The sequence below is a fragment of the Lutra lutra genome, chromosome 4 (assembly GCF_902655055.1).
Source record: "Lutra lutra chromosome 4, mLutLut1.2, whole genome shotgun sequence".
NCBI classification, from domain to species: Eukaryota; Metazoa; Chordata; class Mammalia; order Carnivora; family Mustelidae; genus Lutra; species Lutra lutra.
The window spans coordinates 9,298,371-9,314,789 of record NC_062281.1 but is presented as its reverse complement, the minus strand read 5'-3'; the positions used below and the strand labels follow the sequence as shown (position 1 = coordinate 9,314,789).

At 34.9% G+C, this 16,419-nt stretch overlaps 1 protein-coding gene across 5 annotated transcripts in view; it reads left to right on the top strand.

Moving 5' to 3' along the window:
- PHF20L1 (PHD finger protein 20 like 1) overlaps positions 1–16,419 on the top strand; it is a 77,682-nt gene that overhangs the window by 24,015 nt on the left and 37,248 nt on the right. For 3 of the 5 annotated variants that reach the window (XM_047727284.1, XM_047727283.1, XM_047727282.1), the window contains exons 5-10: positions 303–391; positions 628–705; positions 5,444–5,657; positions 6,245–6,370; positions 11,639–11,721; positions 15,243–15,495. In XM_047727284.1, coding sequence (XP_047583240.1) covers positions 303–391; positions 628–705; positions 5,444–5,657; positions 6,245–6,370; positions 11,639–11,721; positions 15,243–15,495 — 843 coding nt within the window. Of the gene's footprint in view, positions 1–302; positions 392–627; positions 706–5,443; positions 5,658–6,244; positions 6,371–11,638; positions 11,728–15,242; positions 15,496–16,419 lie in introns of those variants that run through there. The other 2 variants (XM_047727286.1, XM_047727287.1) reach the window with 2 other exon arrangements.

Sequence of the window (16,419 nt, the reverse complement as noted above, 5' to 3'; positions counted from 1 at the left end):
CCTTGAGTAAATGACTTTTTTTGGTCTATCGGTTCTTTCTCTCTAAAAAGAAACTTCCAAAGAGAGCAAAGGATAATTCCTATAGATAGATAATTCCTTGGGATTTCTTTGTAAATAATGATTTTATTAGGGGAAAGGGAAAATAACTTTAACCAACTTGATGGAGTTCTTAACGGGTGTGTGTTTGCAGTTACTGCAGTTACAGTGTATATACTTCTGTCAGGGCATTACTGGTTAGATTTCAAGTGTTGCTGTAAAATTTAGTTGTATTTTCTAATGATTATGACTTGCTCCTGTTTCAGGAACATTCACAGTTCAGTTTTATGATGGAGTAATTCGTTGTTTAAAAAGAATGCACATTAAGGCCATGCCCGAGGATGCTAAGGGGCAGGTAAGGGTGCTCAGCATTCCTAGCTACCCAAAGGGATGTCTTCTTGAATGGTGACAATCAAAAAAAGTTTTTATATATATATATTTTAAAGTGAACTAATTGTAGGATTATGTGCTGATAGCCCCAAATAGCAGCAAGAAAAAGAAGCTTAGAATGTAAAATAAATTTATACACTTGATTTTTGCTTCTTTGGCTTTAGACCTGCTAAAGTTATAGGTCACTAGTTTCTGTTCCAGGTGAAATCCCAGCATCCACTAAGCTGGTGTTGTCCTATCGACCCAGCTGGATCGTGTAACCAGTCTATGGGAAGTGAGGTAAGTGCCTTTTTTTAATTTCATCTTGTTTTTCCTGGTATATAGTATCATTTAGAAAGTTAATTTTTAATATAAATTTTATATTGAGTTTCTTATCTTCTTCTTTCCTTTTATAAATCATAGTCATTAATCTTCTTTTAAAAGGCGCTTACCTGACACTCTAGGCTGTTTCAGGTAGGGCTTTCTGAGTCATGGACGTAAGCAGTCTGTTACATGCTTTGTCACTGCTCAAAGCAAGAAAGAACGGTAAGCATTTAAAGGAGAATCTGGGATGAAGTTAAAACCATGATTCCATTGGTTGAATATGTTTCCTGAAAGACTGGAAAGAAAAGGTGCCAGTAGAAATTTAAAAGATTTTCTTTTATGTTCTGCTGTTATTTGGGATTTTCAGCACCTGGACCTACAATTAATTTTTAAGAAATGAAAGTAATCTATGAAAATGTCTAATATGGATATATGCTACATATTTGTTCCATACTGTGCAGTGAAAAGTATCATTCTGAAATGTGTTGAAATCGTCTGGTCAGCTCCAGCCAAATGTATACAAATGTATATCACCACATTTAAAAAAAAAAATGATTCCTGATAAATTCCGAGAAGTTTGATTGTTTTAAATCACCTGGTTTTCAAAAATTTAGTTTTGCAGTCATCAGCTAGCAGAATTTTCTTCCCCAATTAATATGGAAATGCAATTTAAAATGGAATTGCTTTTGATCAGGAAATTGCTTTGTGTCTTCCTACCTGTACGTATAAATAAAATGTTCCTTTGAGCATTCAGTGGTGTGATTTCTTGGTTACTGCATAGAGAGATTGATTAAAACATTGGGAACTTAGTTTAATATACATCTTTAATTAAAATTCTCTCTCTTTCTTTTTTTTTTTTTTTTTTTTTTTTTGCTTTAAAGCTTTTCTTTTATTCTGGTTATTCAAATGTTGGTGAGATGGCACTAAGCCTAAAACTTCATTTTTTTCCAAAGTGGGATACCAAGCAAATTTTGGTAAAATTACAAGTCAAAAAATTTATGGGATGTATTGGGTGTTTACTTTTAGTAAGTAGTTACATCCAAAATATAAACTACTGAAAGAAAATAGGGGTAACATTGCATTTTTTTTTTTTTTTTTTTTTTTTTTTTTTGAGAGAGAGAGAGAACATGAGAGTGTGCACAGGCCAGGTTGGTGGGGGGGGGGGAGTGGGGGGTTAGTGGTAGCGGACACAGGGCTCGATTTCACAGCCCTGAGATTACTACCTGGGCTGAAATCAGGAGTCAGAAGCTTAACCAACTGAACCACTCAGGCACCCTGAGTAACACTATTATTTCTTTTAATTTACGTTTTTCTTCATAATTTTTAATACTAGCACACTAAAATATTGGTAGAATTGTTTTTTTATAAAATGGCCTCATTTTATAAGTGTCTTTTTTTTCCCAAAAAGTTTTTGACTTGTTTTCATGTAGGGAATATACTAAGTCAGGTGTTGTGTGGGTAGTGCTGAGAGAATCCAACTTTGCATGTATCTTAGAAATTTTGAGTACTTTGAGAATTCCTTTGTAAAGATACACAGTAAATTTCTTTTACTAAATTAGCAAAGGAAAAATTGATGCAGTATATATATATATATATATATTCTTCTCTAAACTTTCTGTAGCTTTTTCTGTCCTACTTTTTCTTTTTGCAAGTGTGCTGATGTAATACTCACTAATATTAAAGATTTGCTCTTAAGGTCCTCTACTATTTATAAAAATTTTTTTGCATACATTATTTAATTGGGTTTTCATAGCAAATCCTTTGACACAGCTATAGACTGATACTTCTATTTCACAGTTGAGGAATTCAGAACTTAGAGAATTGAGTGACTGACTTAGAATTTCGTATAACCGTAATGCAGAGTGATTCTGAACTCAATCTGATTTCTTAATTGTGTACTGCTCTGTTGTCTACAGGGAGCTTTGAAGCAGATCATTAATTCTAATTCATGGAATGATCACACCAGTTAATTTTAATAGTGGATCTTACCTGTTTAAAAATAGAAGGGCAGTATAATGGGAGAATTCTTTAATGACACAAATGCAGTGATTCCATGATTAACAAGTCATCTGATCAGGAACTTTAAAAAAATTATCTGATTGTACTTTTAAGAGCTACAATATGAATCTCTCCCAGTTTTCTGTTCAGAAAAAAGGTGGGGGAAAAAAAGAGAGAAAAGAGGTGGGGATGGAATTTACCCCTGGCATTTTTCAGCATTTCTCTAACAACTTAAAAATTTCCTCACAATGTGGAACAGAGAATTAAGCACTCTGTCTTCATAAGACCATACAGGTATGATCTCTCTGAATTTGGCACTTTGCTAGTTCGGCTATATTTTTGTTTCTCTTTCTGCTTTGTTGCTTACTGTCCATTTCGTCGGCGAGGTGCTTTTTTTCTCTAATACTTAGTGTCAGTCTCAAGGCTCAGTTTAGCTGTAGCCCTTTGACTTACTCAGACTGTTCTTGCCCCTGTGCCTGTTCTCTTACACTCTGATTGCCATGGCTTTGTCTGATGGTATTCCTCTTCCTGGCGGTGCCCATTGACTCCTTTCCTTCTGCCCTTGGCCTTGAAGATTCCTGCTGCAGTGCTCACCTCATCTGTTATGTTTCCTGAAGCCTTCTAGTAGCCTTTCTCTTAAGTCAAGATTAATCTTTTGTTTTCTTCCAAGGTATTTTGTGTATTCCTCCACTGCCTCTTCTGTCACACTGTCTTAAAGTTAATTTTATTTGCCTTTCAGTTCCTTATAGGTAACAACAAAAAACATGGCTCTAAGTATACCTGGGATTGGACAGTACTGGTTTATCTGGTTTGTTTTGTTTTGTTTTACAAATTAGAGACCTAAACCTGTATTTCACAACTGTGGTTTTTATTTTTGTTTTGTTTTGTTTTAAAGATTTTTTTTTATTTGAGAGTGAGTGAGAGAGAGATCATGAGCAGTGAGGGGGAGAGGTAGAGGGAGAAGCAAACTCCCTGTTGAGCAGGGAACCAGATGCTGGGTTCCAGCCGGATCCTGGATTCCAGGATGTGGGGCTGGATCCCACCGAAGGCAAACACTTAACCGACTGAGCCACCGAGACACCCCATGTCTTAATTCACTTTCTAATAAGATATGTACTGGGGGCACAGTTTAAATACTGAAAAAGCTATATGCTGGTCATCTTCCAGGCAGGAGCAAAGGCGTTTCTTCTAGGCAGGAGCAGGGCCAATGCATTTTTGGGGTCTTTCAGGCAGCATCTCTTAGGAATTGTCTCATGAGTGCTTAGCATGCTTCTTGAACATGTAGCAAGGTATTCAATAGAAAATTGGGTGAATGTTTTAGGTGCAATCGCATGATAGTTTTAGTTCATTTTAATCATGGGGACATAACGAAACAGATTTTGTTTGTTGGTTTATTTTTAATGGCTTATTGTCTTCATATATTTTCAAGACTGAGCAGCCATCAACCTGTATCGCCTAATGATTGACTTTTTTTTTTTTTTTTAAAGATTTTATTTATTTATTTGACAGAGAGAGATCACAAGTAGAGAGAGAGGCAGGCAGAGAGAGAGAGAGAGGGAAGCAGGCTCCCTGCTGAACAGAGAGCCCGATGCGGGCCTCGATCCCAGGACCCTGAGATCATGACCTGAGCTGAAGGCAGAGGCTTAACCCACTGAGCCACCCAGGCGCCCATGATTGACTTTTGTTAATGAAACCTGGGAAGTAAATGCATTTGATGTTGTGAAGTAGTTTTTAGTTTTATGGACTAAGAATTAAATGTATTACCCATTTTGGTTGAATAAGAGTTTTAGTCTCTTTGAAGCTTAGTGTTCTCAGTGGAAGATTAACTGTAGAGATAGTATAAATACTTGTTTTAAAAAAATCTTTTTGATTGTAAAAATTAAAATGTTAGCACCACTTTTTAAGTATCTTTTCATTTTTTTACAACAAGCATTTTTAGTTAAAAATAAAATAGGAATAGTAAAAATTATTTAGCAACAAACTGAGAATATAAACACAGGAAGAGTAAGCATTCACATCTCGGAAGAATGGCGATCCACACAAATACTAGGAAGTTGAAGAGAGAGGGAAATTAGTCTGGAGCCTGACTGCATGTATCTCCCCTTGGTCAAATCAGATGGCTCTTTTTCTTTCACTGTAGTACTAAGCTGTTGTGATAAATTGGTGTGTAAATTTTCAAAGCTTTAGAATTAATAAAGTCATACCTTGAATTCTGTGAAGTTGACCATACTGTGAGTGGTACATTCTTCCTAATAAGGAAGAGTAATTTGTTCAATGGAAGTACATTTCTTTTAATCTTTACAGAATTGCAACGAAAGCATTTTTCTCTTACTTCTTTTATGGTTTGTTGTATTCAGAAAAGAAATGCAGTTTGCCACTTGAATCTAAAGTGCTAAGAGCACCATGCAGTGTTCATATTTATTAAAGGGTTGCCTCTATTATTAGGTTTTATTTCTGTGAAAATATATTAAAGGAATATTTGTTACTGAATATTTTCTAAGTTTATGTAAGGTTATACAATCCAAGTAACCCATTAGATCATTAAATTTGATCATCACCATGTTGATTTATCTTATAAATTAATTAATTCAATTTTTATATTTGTGTGCATGTGAGGGTAGCTTTGGAAATGTGAGACATGTTTTTATTCATTGGTGTAATTAAATTTTAATTAATTTTTTAATACTTCACATGTTTTTGTGTTTTTCCTTTGGAGGATTGGATAGCTCTAGTCAAAGCAGCTGCCGCAGCTGCAGCCAAGAATAAAACAGGGAGCAAGCCTCGCACCAGCGCCAACAGCAATAAAGAGAAAGAGAAAGATGAGAGGAAATGGTTTAAAGTACCTTCAAAGAAGGAAGAGACTTCAACTTCTATAGCTTCTGCAGAAGTTGAGAAGAAGGAAGATCTGCCCACATCTAGTGAAACATTTGGTACAAAATATGTTCTTACGTTCATTCTTCGTGGCAGGGTAAATTCGCTAGAGAGTAGGTCAGACCCTTTGGTTACCTGCAGTTTGAGGGTATGGTGGAATGATTGGGCTCTTCCCTTGCATGAGGGAAGAAGTTAACTTCTGCAGCAGGTTGCAGAGCTGAAAATTACTGGTCTAATATGGCTACTGGATAACGGGTGACCTTAGTATTCTTCAATAGAAATGAGTTCCGATTTTGACTTTTAAGTTCTTATTAGTAGGCTTTGGGGTTTTTGTTTGTTTTGTGATTTTTTTTTTTTCCCTTTGACTTTTTAAGTGCTTCTGCATGTATTTTAGTATGTAATATGGAAAAAGCAGTGAGTCACTTTCTTCCTGCTTTTCTTTACTAAAGAATAACTGCTTAATGCTTCTTTATTTCTAATATATCAGTCTGGAGAAATTTGTGTTTTTTAAAGTTCTATGTTAAGCACTAGGTTAAAAATAAGTGCAAAGCATTTTTACTATTTTGCTATCTAAAAAAAAAAAAAATCATGTGTTTTAACTTTGGATTCTAGATAAACTCTCATATATGTATTCTATTAAAAGTAGGACTTCATGTAGAGAACGTTCCAAAGATGGTCTTTCCACAGCCAGAGAGCACATTATCAAACAAGAGGAAAAATAATCAAGGCAACTCATTTCAGGCAAAGAGAGCTCGACTTAACAAGATTACTGGTAAACTACAATGATTTTTTTGGGGTGGGGGGGAAGGATTGGAGGGTTTGATTTTAGAGTAGTCTGTTTTTAATAAAGTAAAATGTATCTCGTGGTTAAGTGTTAACAAGCAGGTTAACAAGAAAGACAGCTACTTTATGGGTTCTTCAAGGTCAGCATCTTCCAGCACTGTCAGCTTTTTCTTTTGTGAAATGTGAAGACTATCACATTCTTTCTACCTACCTCACAGGGATGTTGTGAGGATTGATAGGCTCAAATGTGATAAAATTCCATAGTTTTAAAATCACCTGGTAGGAGTAGTTTCTATAAACATTGAATTATCTGCTTTTGTCAATCTGTGGTGACATCATCTCTGTGGTTCTAAATATTATTATATAAACATTTCTTACTCTTGCCCTGTCTCATTAAGGATGGTAGCAAATAAGGGGTGCCTGGCTGGCTCAGTCCGTGGAGCAAGCGACTCTTGATCTAGGGATGGTGTGTTCAAGCCCCATGTTGGGTGTAGAGATTCCTTGAAAAAATAAAATCCGAAAAAAAAAAAAAAAGATGGTAGCAATGTGGTTGGAAAGATGAATACTTAATTAAATGTAGTTCCTGAATGTGTTAATTCCAAAGTAAAAGTACTTTTCTGAGTTTCTCAAATTTATCTTCAGGTTGGTCCTTAGAAGCTCGTCTTATTTTTCTGTGTTTTGTTAACAATTTAGGAAGTAGGGTGCTAGGATGGTGAGAACTCTGGAAGTCTAGCCTGGTTAGTGTTCACAGGAGAAGAGATTTAAGTATCTGAAGCAGGGCCAGTCATACTAGGCCGTGTCACTTCCAAGACCTGTTCAGCCTAATGATTCTCATCTTCCAAAAAATTGTGAGCATACTTAATTTTTCTTGGTATATGCTAAAAGGGAAATTAAAATACTTCCAAGTATTTAGTCATATGTTTTTATTTTAAGGACAAAGTGGTTTTTAGTGCCTAATAAAGCTGTATAAACCTTCGTTGGCATTCTTTTAAATAATACGAAGAAGCTTTGGTTTCATTGTTAGATCAAAGAATAAATGGAAATTAGACATGTTGACCATTTTCTGAAGAATAGAAGCCCACTGAAAAATGACTGCAGCTGAGGGCTCTTTCGGACCACTCTTGTATCATGGTAGTGTTCATCTTAAGTGATTAGAATTGGTTTCAACAGGTGAGAATACGTAGTCTTTCTATTTGTTAATACTGTTTTTGTGCCTTTTTCTGGTAAAGGATATTTTTGACCCAGGTCAGGAAATATTTCAAATGAATTCACCCATTCCGCCTTTTCCTTAGAAACTGTTAGCTTTGTAGAAAGTCAAAATGTTATCGAGGTGGTTGTTATGCTGTTATGCAGTTTAAGACTTCGTTTGGCCCTAGCAGAATGGAAACTAGGGTTGCATACTGTGGCAGAAGAGGAAGAGCACTTCCAGCTCCTGTGAGACCAAGACTGAAAGAGCGCTACCGGAGGGGTCAAGACCAAGGGAGATGGACGTGACGCTGACGCGGCGTGACTGCCAGCTTACCAGCCTCAAGGGTTGTCCTACAGTCTGGAAATCTGCTTTTAGTTTCAGGCAGTCTGTTCTCACAGGTGCTTTACTGAGAAGTTCAAGCCCAACATGTAAAGAAATAAAAGAAGAAAACAGCCCAGTGCACAACAATGTCTTATTTACATATGGCCTTGAAAAGACAATAGTGGGGAAAACCATTTTGCGTCAAGGAAGCTCTAATGCTGGTTGCTTGGTAACACCCTGCACCTTGTATGGAGGGACTGTGCCCCTCACGTCAGCCCTTGGGAGTCTCCAGAGAACAAGTGGTAGTTTGGCAGCAGTAGAAAAATGTGAGATTGTTATGGGTGTGAAGCCATTCTGTGTTTTCCCTTCATTTACTCAGAATATTGAATATGTGATAATCCTTTTAATAGTTCACGTTTCTGCATTTATTCCTGTGTCCACCTTGCAACTATATCCTGCAAAAAGATGACTAGATCTTGCGAGATTGTCTTCACTGGTTGAAGCTCAGGCTTGTTTCTGTGTGGTCAATTTCATTTGTTACCATAAAAAGAGATGAGAACTACTATAAGATAGTGATTTTGTTACGGAATTATGGTATATTTTAAATTTATCAAGCTCGCTTATGGTGTCTTTTTGCCCCTTTACTACTGAGAGGAACACGGCTGTGACTGTGGCAGCGTCTTAGCCTGCACTGATGTCTCCCACCCGCCACCAACTCCATTTTACTTGTTTTTGAAATCATTCTAGCCGGAAATATGTGGACCTGCCACGGGATAAATGTAATTGATATATTCACCCTCCTTCTGTTTCCTCCCCCGTATACACATCCTGTAGAGATTCTAAACCTGAATTCTCTTTAGGGAATGATAGAAGATGGCTTTTTTGAAGTTTCTGAATAAGTACATTCTGAAATGATAGTTGCACAGTGTATGTATGTTCTTCCAGAGACTGACTTTTCTTTAGGTAATGTACATTATTGATAGTTACATACTTCACGCATACTGAGTTAGAACTGACAATTTTACGGAGAGATTTAAGAGTCCATACTTCGGGACAAAGTTGCAAGCAAACTTCAAGCGAATTTGAGTAGATTTTAAAATACAGTTTGTTAAGGGAGCAAAAGAAGAAACATCAGCATTTGGTCATGTGGTATTTCTGCTAGTTCTAGGAGTTGCTAGAATTTTAGCCAGCTTAGGTAAGTGTGTGCAGCTTATGGAATTTTTAAAATAATTTAAAAAAACCAACTCTGAATGGGCCAGTCAATGTTATTGGTGATAATTTTAAGAATATTTGATTCTTATTCCCAGCAAGAACTTTGTGTTTTGGAATCCCTGGTTGAAAAGTGGAGCACAAATTTAACTATTTTTCTTTCCTCCCTTTTACCATTCCAGGGCACTCTGGCCTCTATTCTATTCATTCCTGTTAGCAGAGAGTGAGAGCTATGTGTTTTGTAGCAGAAGTGCAGTATTGAGAAACTGTGACTTTGTGGTGACTCATGAATATTTGATATTGTACTTTGACCTGATATTTACCTAATAATCTTGAAATGATTATGCATTCTGTTAAGATAATTACAGATGCATTCTTCTGGAGGCAGACCTATTAGCGATATATTGGTGATAAGTATTTACAGATAACTAAAATTCATTTGTAGCCCTTTCCTTTCACTTAACTCTCTCTTCTCATTTTCTAAGGATATTGCATTTCTTCCCAGCATCTTCACAGGCCAAGAAAACAGATTTTGGACAGTCTCTTAAGGCAGCAGGAATCCGAGACTTGCCAAAGACTTTACTCTTGTTTCCTTTTGTTGTTTGTATTTGGTGCCTCTTCTGTAAGATGGCATGGACGTGAAGTACGAAAGCGCTTATCAATTGTACTGGATGCATTTGAATTCTCAGGATGCCACTTACTGTATTTTCTAATCTAATTTTGAGTACTTTCTTATTAAATGCCCTGTTACCTTTTACAAAAACATTACAAAGCTTTATTTTTCATTCACAAACCATTAAGTGGGAATTGCTTTTAATTAATTGGGTCTGTAATATCCTAATTCAAATTCATGAGTATGTCTGAATTTTTTTATTTTAAAGCTTGTAGTCCCTTATTTTAAATTTCGTGATTTGAGATCTTTTCTGTGCACTGATGGGATTTGAAAAGTATTTCTAGAACCTATGTGAAAGGAAGCCAAATTAAGATATATTTGATAGACTAAATAGCAAAATATTTATCTTAGTTGAGTAAACCTTAGAAGTGGAACCTGTACTCAGTTTCCTGCAAAAGAACTTGATCCCTAATTACTTTCCTTTTTATTTCAGTAGTATTGATTCTCAAAAATACTAGCTCGAAAAGAAAAACCAAGGGAACATGGTTTTAAATGTTAAGGAAGTACATCATGCTATATCTCTTTCAGTCACCTAAAAATATGTTCAGAAGGGATACCAATATAATTAGGATTGAATTTATGGTTTACAAGTTTTTGTGAAATTATTTCTATTTTGGGGTTTTCCCCCATTTAAATCTATACTTAATATTGTGTGAGCAAACTATATAGACTGTTACATCAACTAGACCAAATGTATCAAAATCATTGTTTTACACCCCACCTTTTCTATCTTAAATTACAATTCTGGGTCCTGGATATTCAACTTCCCAATAAAGGAAGGGTGTTTTTTTACCTAATTTAACACTTGGCTTTAATACTGCTTTAAGGATATGATTTTAATATTTGAATTCATACTTAGATTACTTAACATCTATCATACTGTTACCTGAAAAAGTCGAGATGTGGCCACATGGATAGCCTGATGTTACTAATATGGCGTTTGTGGGCACTTTTTCTGTTAGGTGTGCTATACACTCCTTCAGTGTAGTATGGGTGATATACTTGCTATAGTAAGTTTACTGTTAAGCCATCAGTTAAATTAACTTCCTTTGAAGCAGAGGTTTTGTGTAACCAACTTCAAAATGACAAAAGTGATTTCTGGTCACTTTTTATGTGCCAGTGGTCATCAGCAAAGACATACTCGTTATCCAAGTAAATGCCTTTAATTTATAAATTAAGGCAGAGTTTTAATGTTTTGCAAAGTTATTTTATATACTCTAGATGAAATATTTTGTTTCCCAAAATTGAGAGTTAGTGATATACATTGGAGAAAACTGGAATTCCTTGGATGAGGCTATAATATTAAGCTCAAATGTAGGAAGGGTCTGCACTTTGGTCCTGTCAGTGTTTTTGGCACTTTTGTAAGAAGATAAGGTACAGTGAGGTACAGGGATAAACCCATAAAGCTTAGATCAAGGGAACCAAGTAGAATTAAAAATAAAGCCATCGTCCTTTTTTTTTTTGGTTAGCTAATAAAACAACAAAATCTTACATTCTAGATGTTTGGAAAGATTTCTCAGATCTTAATATTAACTCTGTATTTCAGTTGTAATGACAAAGCCCATATTATGAGTATTAATCTAAGCAATCTTAGGTTCCTAGACATTAAGTTGTAGAATTAAAAATTTTTAGGCTAAATGTGTGTGTGTGTCTAGGTGTGTTTTAAGGACATCTTTAGGAGTAATATTTTTACAGAAAACTAATTGTATAAGCATCTCAGGTGCTGATTTAGTCCTTTAAGGGTGTTTGTATTTTTGACAAGTGAAATTTGAGAATGGGGGATTTCAGCTGCTAAAATTTGGGGGAAGTTGGAGTGAAAGTCATTAATTTTTCTAATAAGCAATTTCTGTACAATTTTTCTCAAGGTTTGTTGGCATCCAAAGCTGTTGGGGTGGATGGTGCTGACAGAAAGGAAGACTGCACTGAAACAGCTCCAATGCTGGAGCAGGTATGAAACGGTAGCATTTGATTGTTTTCAAGGTTCCCAACTGGAATGGTCACGGAGCTATAGTATCCACGTAATTGAAATTGCCCTTGTGATCAGATGTGGGAAAGGGAAGCTAATTAATGGATGATATATTTTTAACTTTGCCTTCTCCCAGGTATACAGATAAAACTACAGACTTTGTTAGTGTTTGTTTTCAGTAGACTGGCATTAAAGCCTCTCTCTCCAACATTTGAAGGCCCAGAGACAGGCATCCCAGGGTATAAGCTTCCAGCTGGACCACCTTTAACTAGCTTACAAAAAGACCCTTACACAAATACTTTTCATTTGTGAGTTAAAACAGGGTTTTTGACATCTAATAAAGCTTCTTTTGTAAGAAGTTTCTTTTATATTGTAACAGTTGGTGTTGTTAGACTGACTATGTGTTTTATGAATTGATCAATGAGCCATACATTTTTGCTAGGATGTATATTTTAATAACTACAAAAAAAAGAATTTTAAAAAACTATGAAGGGTCTGTCTTTAAACCACCTAATAGAGGAATTTAATAGCGAAGGTTGCAGTTGCTAGATTTTGCCTTGGCTACCTTCAGATTCCCATAGTACCTGTACATAATGAACTGTGCATGCTTTTACATTCTCTAAGGGCTTAACTTCTTGGGCACTGTAAGACTATAAGAACACAGTAATAGCCATAACTGGATTTCCTTGGTTCTCCTGTTTTAAAATCTGAGCCTTAATGTAGTTTTAATATATCCTTTTGTATTTAATTTTCTTTATTAGTAGCCTAATAAAGAAGACTTTAAAATGAGTATCTTTTGCTCTTCTCTATATGCGTTTTACAAAATAGTCCAAATTTAATTGATATTGTATTGAGTTTTTCAGGGTTATTTTAGGCCTGATTTGATAACAGTGCATTGTTTTGGTGCCTCCATTTAATGTTGTATTAAACCAGTGGCTTTTAAATTGATAAATATGTCAGCGAATCATACCTTCTGATATTCTGTGATCATTAAGCGGTTAAGTCTCTGCCATTACTGTCAGTATACTATCAACCAAATTTTAAGTGATTTTTTTTTTACTCTGTATTACTATATTCAACGTCCCAGATATAACAATATTTTGTATTTTCACCACTGTTTATGGTATTCTCAGAATGCAATAAATCAGGGACTTGGGTAATAAAATGTTTCTGGAAAATTCATTACAATGTCAATCTTTCATTATGCACAATCCTGATGCGGTGAATGTGATTGTGAAAATTACTTATTACATGTGGAAGTTAGCATAAAGGGCAGTGCCCATTTCAGAGAGAATTATAGACAAAACATTCTGAAATTAAGTTTAAAAAAGAGAAAGAAAAATTGAGTAACTCGGCTGTTTCTCTTTGCATAAGTAAGTCATTTTTGAGAGTCCTTGCCAGTTTTGTAACAAAGAGACCAATAATCATTACTGAAAACTTTGTAAATTATTTGAGATTTTTAAGGAACATAAGTGCTATTCCCCTATTTTTGTCATTCAGATTGATATCATTGTGAAATGTTCTGTAACCAAACTCTTAATTTTTATGCTGTTTGCCCTGCTTCAAAGTTAAAAAGCCGAGTTATAAAACTCTTAATTACAAGTATTGGTATCAACTCTAGACTTAAAGGAGAGGTATTGATTGTCACTAACCTCTGTTGTCTTAATGAGTAAAATAATGTCACTCATGACATCGATTGATAAAAGGCCTATAGCCAGAGCTTACTGTGCTAATGGATTTCCTTTATTTACACTTTAAAAAAATTCAAACTGTGGTTTTGAACCCCAATTCTCAGATATTAATTATAGATTATTTAATTGTATTAGGGAATTGTCATGTTATATTTACTTTTGGATAAACCTGCATTAGATGCATAATTCAGTAAGTTTTTAAAAATGTTAATTTGTCCTTGTTTAGAAGTTAAGCACCTTATCAAGATACTAATTTAAGTTTTAAAATCTTGTTTTATAACTTTGTAACTCGAGAGTACTGGATGCTGTAGTGATGTCTCTCACATATGTGAAGATGAACAATAAAATTGTTTATTTACAAGTAATGGCTCTAATTACTTTTCTGGCAACACCTTTTATGATAAGTCCAGGAATCCTTTCCATTTATGGAGTACTTTTTCAAATGATTATTCTGCACTTATACACATGTGTAAATGAGTAAATTCAAGAATAGAAATGATGACAACTGAATGAATGGGACACTTGACACCATCCCTTTCATGTGGTATGTCTGACATGCCATCTGTAGGACATCCAAAGGTGCCCTGCTTAATACCAAACTGTACACCAAAATTTGAGTGCCTTGTATTTTAGTGGGAGCAGAAGGCTGTTTGGCCCCCAGACAATGATCTTTCATATTCGAGAGAACTGCAGACTGCTGACCTGATGGTCATCCCTCACAAAAGATCAGGAAGTAAAAAGGTTCCTGGGGACAAGCATGTTCATAGTGGCTATTTGATTCTATTTTATAGAGGCCTGTCTTAGTGTGGATTTTTTAAAAAGTGTATCTCCTATTTTGCTCTCAGATAAGTGTGTCAGAAAGAGATATAACATAGGCATTCCCGATCCATAGATTATAAATCCATCCACTGTGGCTATTCTCTATTGTCTTTGGACACATTCACATCTATTTCTACGTAGGTAGGAAATTTTACTGCCAAATGAATAAAGATTTCCTTTATGAAAGAACTGACAAAGTTCTAATTTTTTTTTAAAAGTATCAGTTGGCAGGAGGAAGGTAAAAATTCTCATCTAAGAATGCGACGTATTTTGTTTTTAAATCCAATGTTTTTAACTTACACTTGGTTTTACTCCTTGGTTTTTTTTGTTGTTGTTGTTGTTGTTGCTTGTTTTGTATTGTTTTTTAGTCTTTTAACTCTGTATTGCTGGTGGCTTTGATTTCATGATGCACTATGCTTATGAAACTCTAGCTTTCAGCACTAAAATGAGTTAAAGATAATGTTTCGTTAATTTGGTCATTGTTTTCCTGTTGAGATCTTTCTTTAAAGGGAAACTGTCTACTTATACCTCTGCATTCAACTTAATAAAGGAGATTGTTTTGTTAGAAAACATCTAAAAGTCAGAAGCTTTTAAATGTATTCCTTTACTGACCTGAAAAATGAAAATGCTGTTTATTTACTTGTTATTAAGGTAGTTGGTAATTATGGTTTCAAGTGAGATATGTTTCAGTTTAATACTGTGAAAATCTTTGTCCATCAAGATAACATTTTATTTTCTGAGAATATTATGAATAATACGTTTTTAAAAAGTCAAACTTAGACTAAATGTTGACAGCATCCCTTTAAAGATAGCCTATTCAACTTTTAGTTAATAATTTGTGGGGTTCTTTTTGGTTTTTCATTTGTAATAGAAATGTTATATGTTGCTTAACAATGTTTTTGGATACTAAAGTTGCTTAACAATCAAAATAGAATACAAGAACAAAAATGAAGAAACCAAAATAAAAATATCAATTTTTTATTATTTATTCAGGCGATTTCACCTAAACCTCAAAGTCAGAAAAAAAATGAAGCTGACATTAGCAGTTCTGCCAACACTCAGAAACCTGCACTGTTATCCTCAACTTTGTCTTCAGGGAAGGCTCGCAGCAAGAAATGCAAACATGAATCTGGAGATTCTTCTGGGTGTATAAAACCCCCTAAATCACCACTTTCCCCAGAATTAATACAAGTCGAGGATTTGACGCTTGTATCTCAGCTTTCTTCTTCAGTGATAAATAAAACTAGTGAGCACAGATTTTTAAAAAATAGTTACTTATCCTATAAGATACATGAAAAACAGTTTGATTGTAGTTATATTGTATTTTTATGAAGTTGCTTTTTACAAATTCAAACTTAAGTGGATATGATAGGGAAGGCTTAAAACTATTTCAGGGGCAAAAGGCATATACATTTCTGACTGATTTATTGTACAGAGACTGTACTGATTGAGAAACCTTACCATTTAATAACGCAAATTTTTACTGTAGTTTGACTATCCTCAATAATAATCCAAGCACAGTGAGAGGCCTGATTCATTACAAAAAACCAAACCAAAACAAAACAAAAACACTGGATATTTTTTATCAATTCCTAAGACTGTTCTTAGGGATAGATCTAGTTACTGTCCCCATTTGTCTCTATCTCCCTGCAGTACATTTTATTCATTCTTGTTCTGGGATTTGGAGTACAAATTTCAGTTGATTTTTACTAATGAAGAAGAATGCTTCCTTGGTCTTATTTTTAAAGATTTTACTGTTTCAATACCACTAATCTTGAGGTAGTTAACTTACTAGTCTTTTTAAAAATAGCCTCCATCATGGGTCTTGATACATAAAAGAAGATGACCCTGCATTTCTCTTGTTTAGTATTCTAAATTAGAGACATAAGAAAAACTGTTACGTGGGAAGACGCTAGATACAAGAGATACTTCTGTTGGTGATTGATATATCACTTGATCTTAGCCAAAAGGCCGAGAAGCGATTGGCGATTGATACATCAAGTGAATTAGTATCCTGATTAGTAAATGAATATGACACATTTTCTTATGAACTCTTCCATATCCTGTCTTCCACAGTGAAAAATGTTGGCATTGAGAAGACTTTTATCAGCCAACTATAGTTGCCTCCGGTTCCATTCAGTTGCCATATTTTCTACCAAACCATATTTTT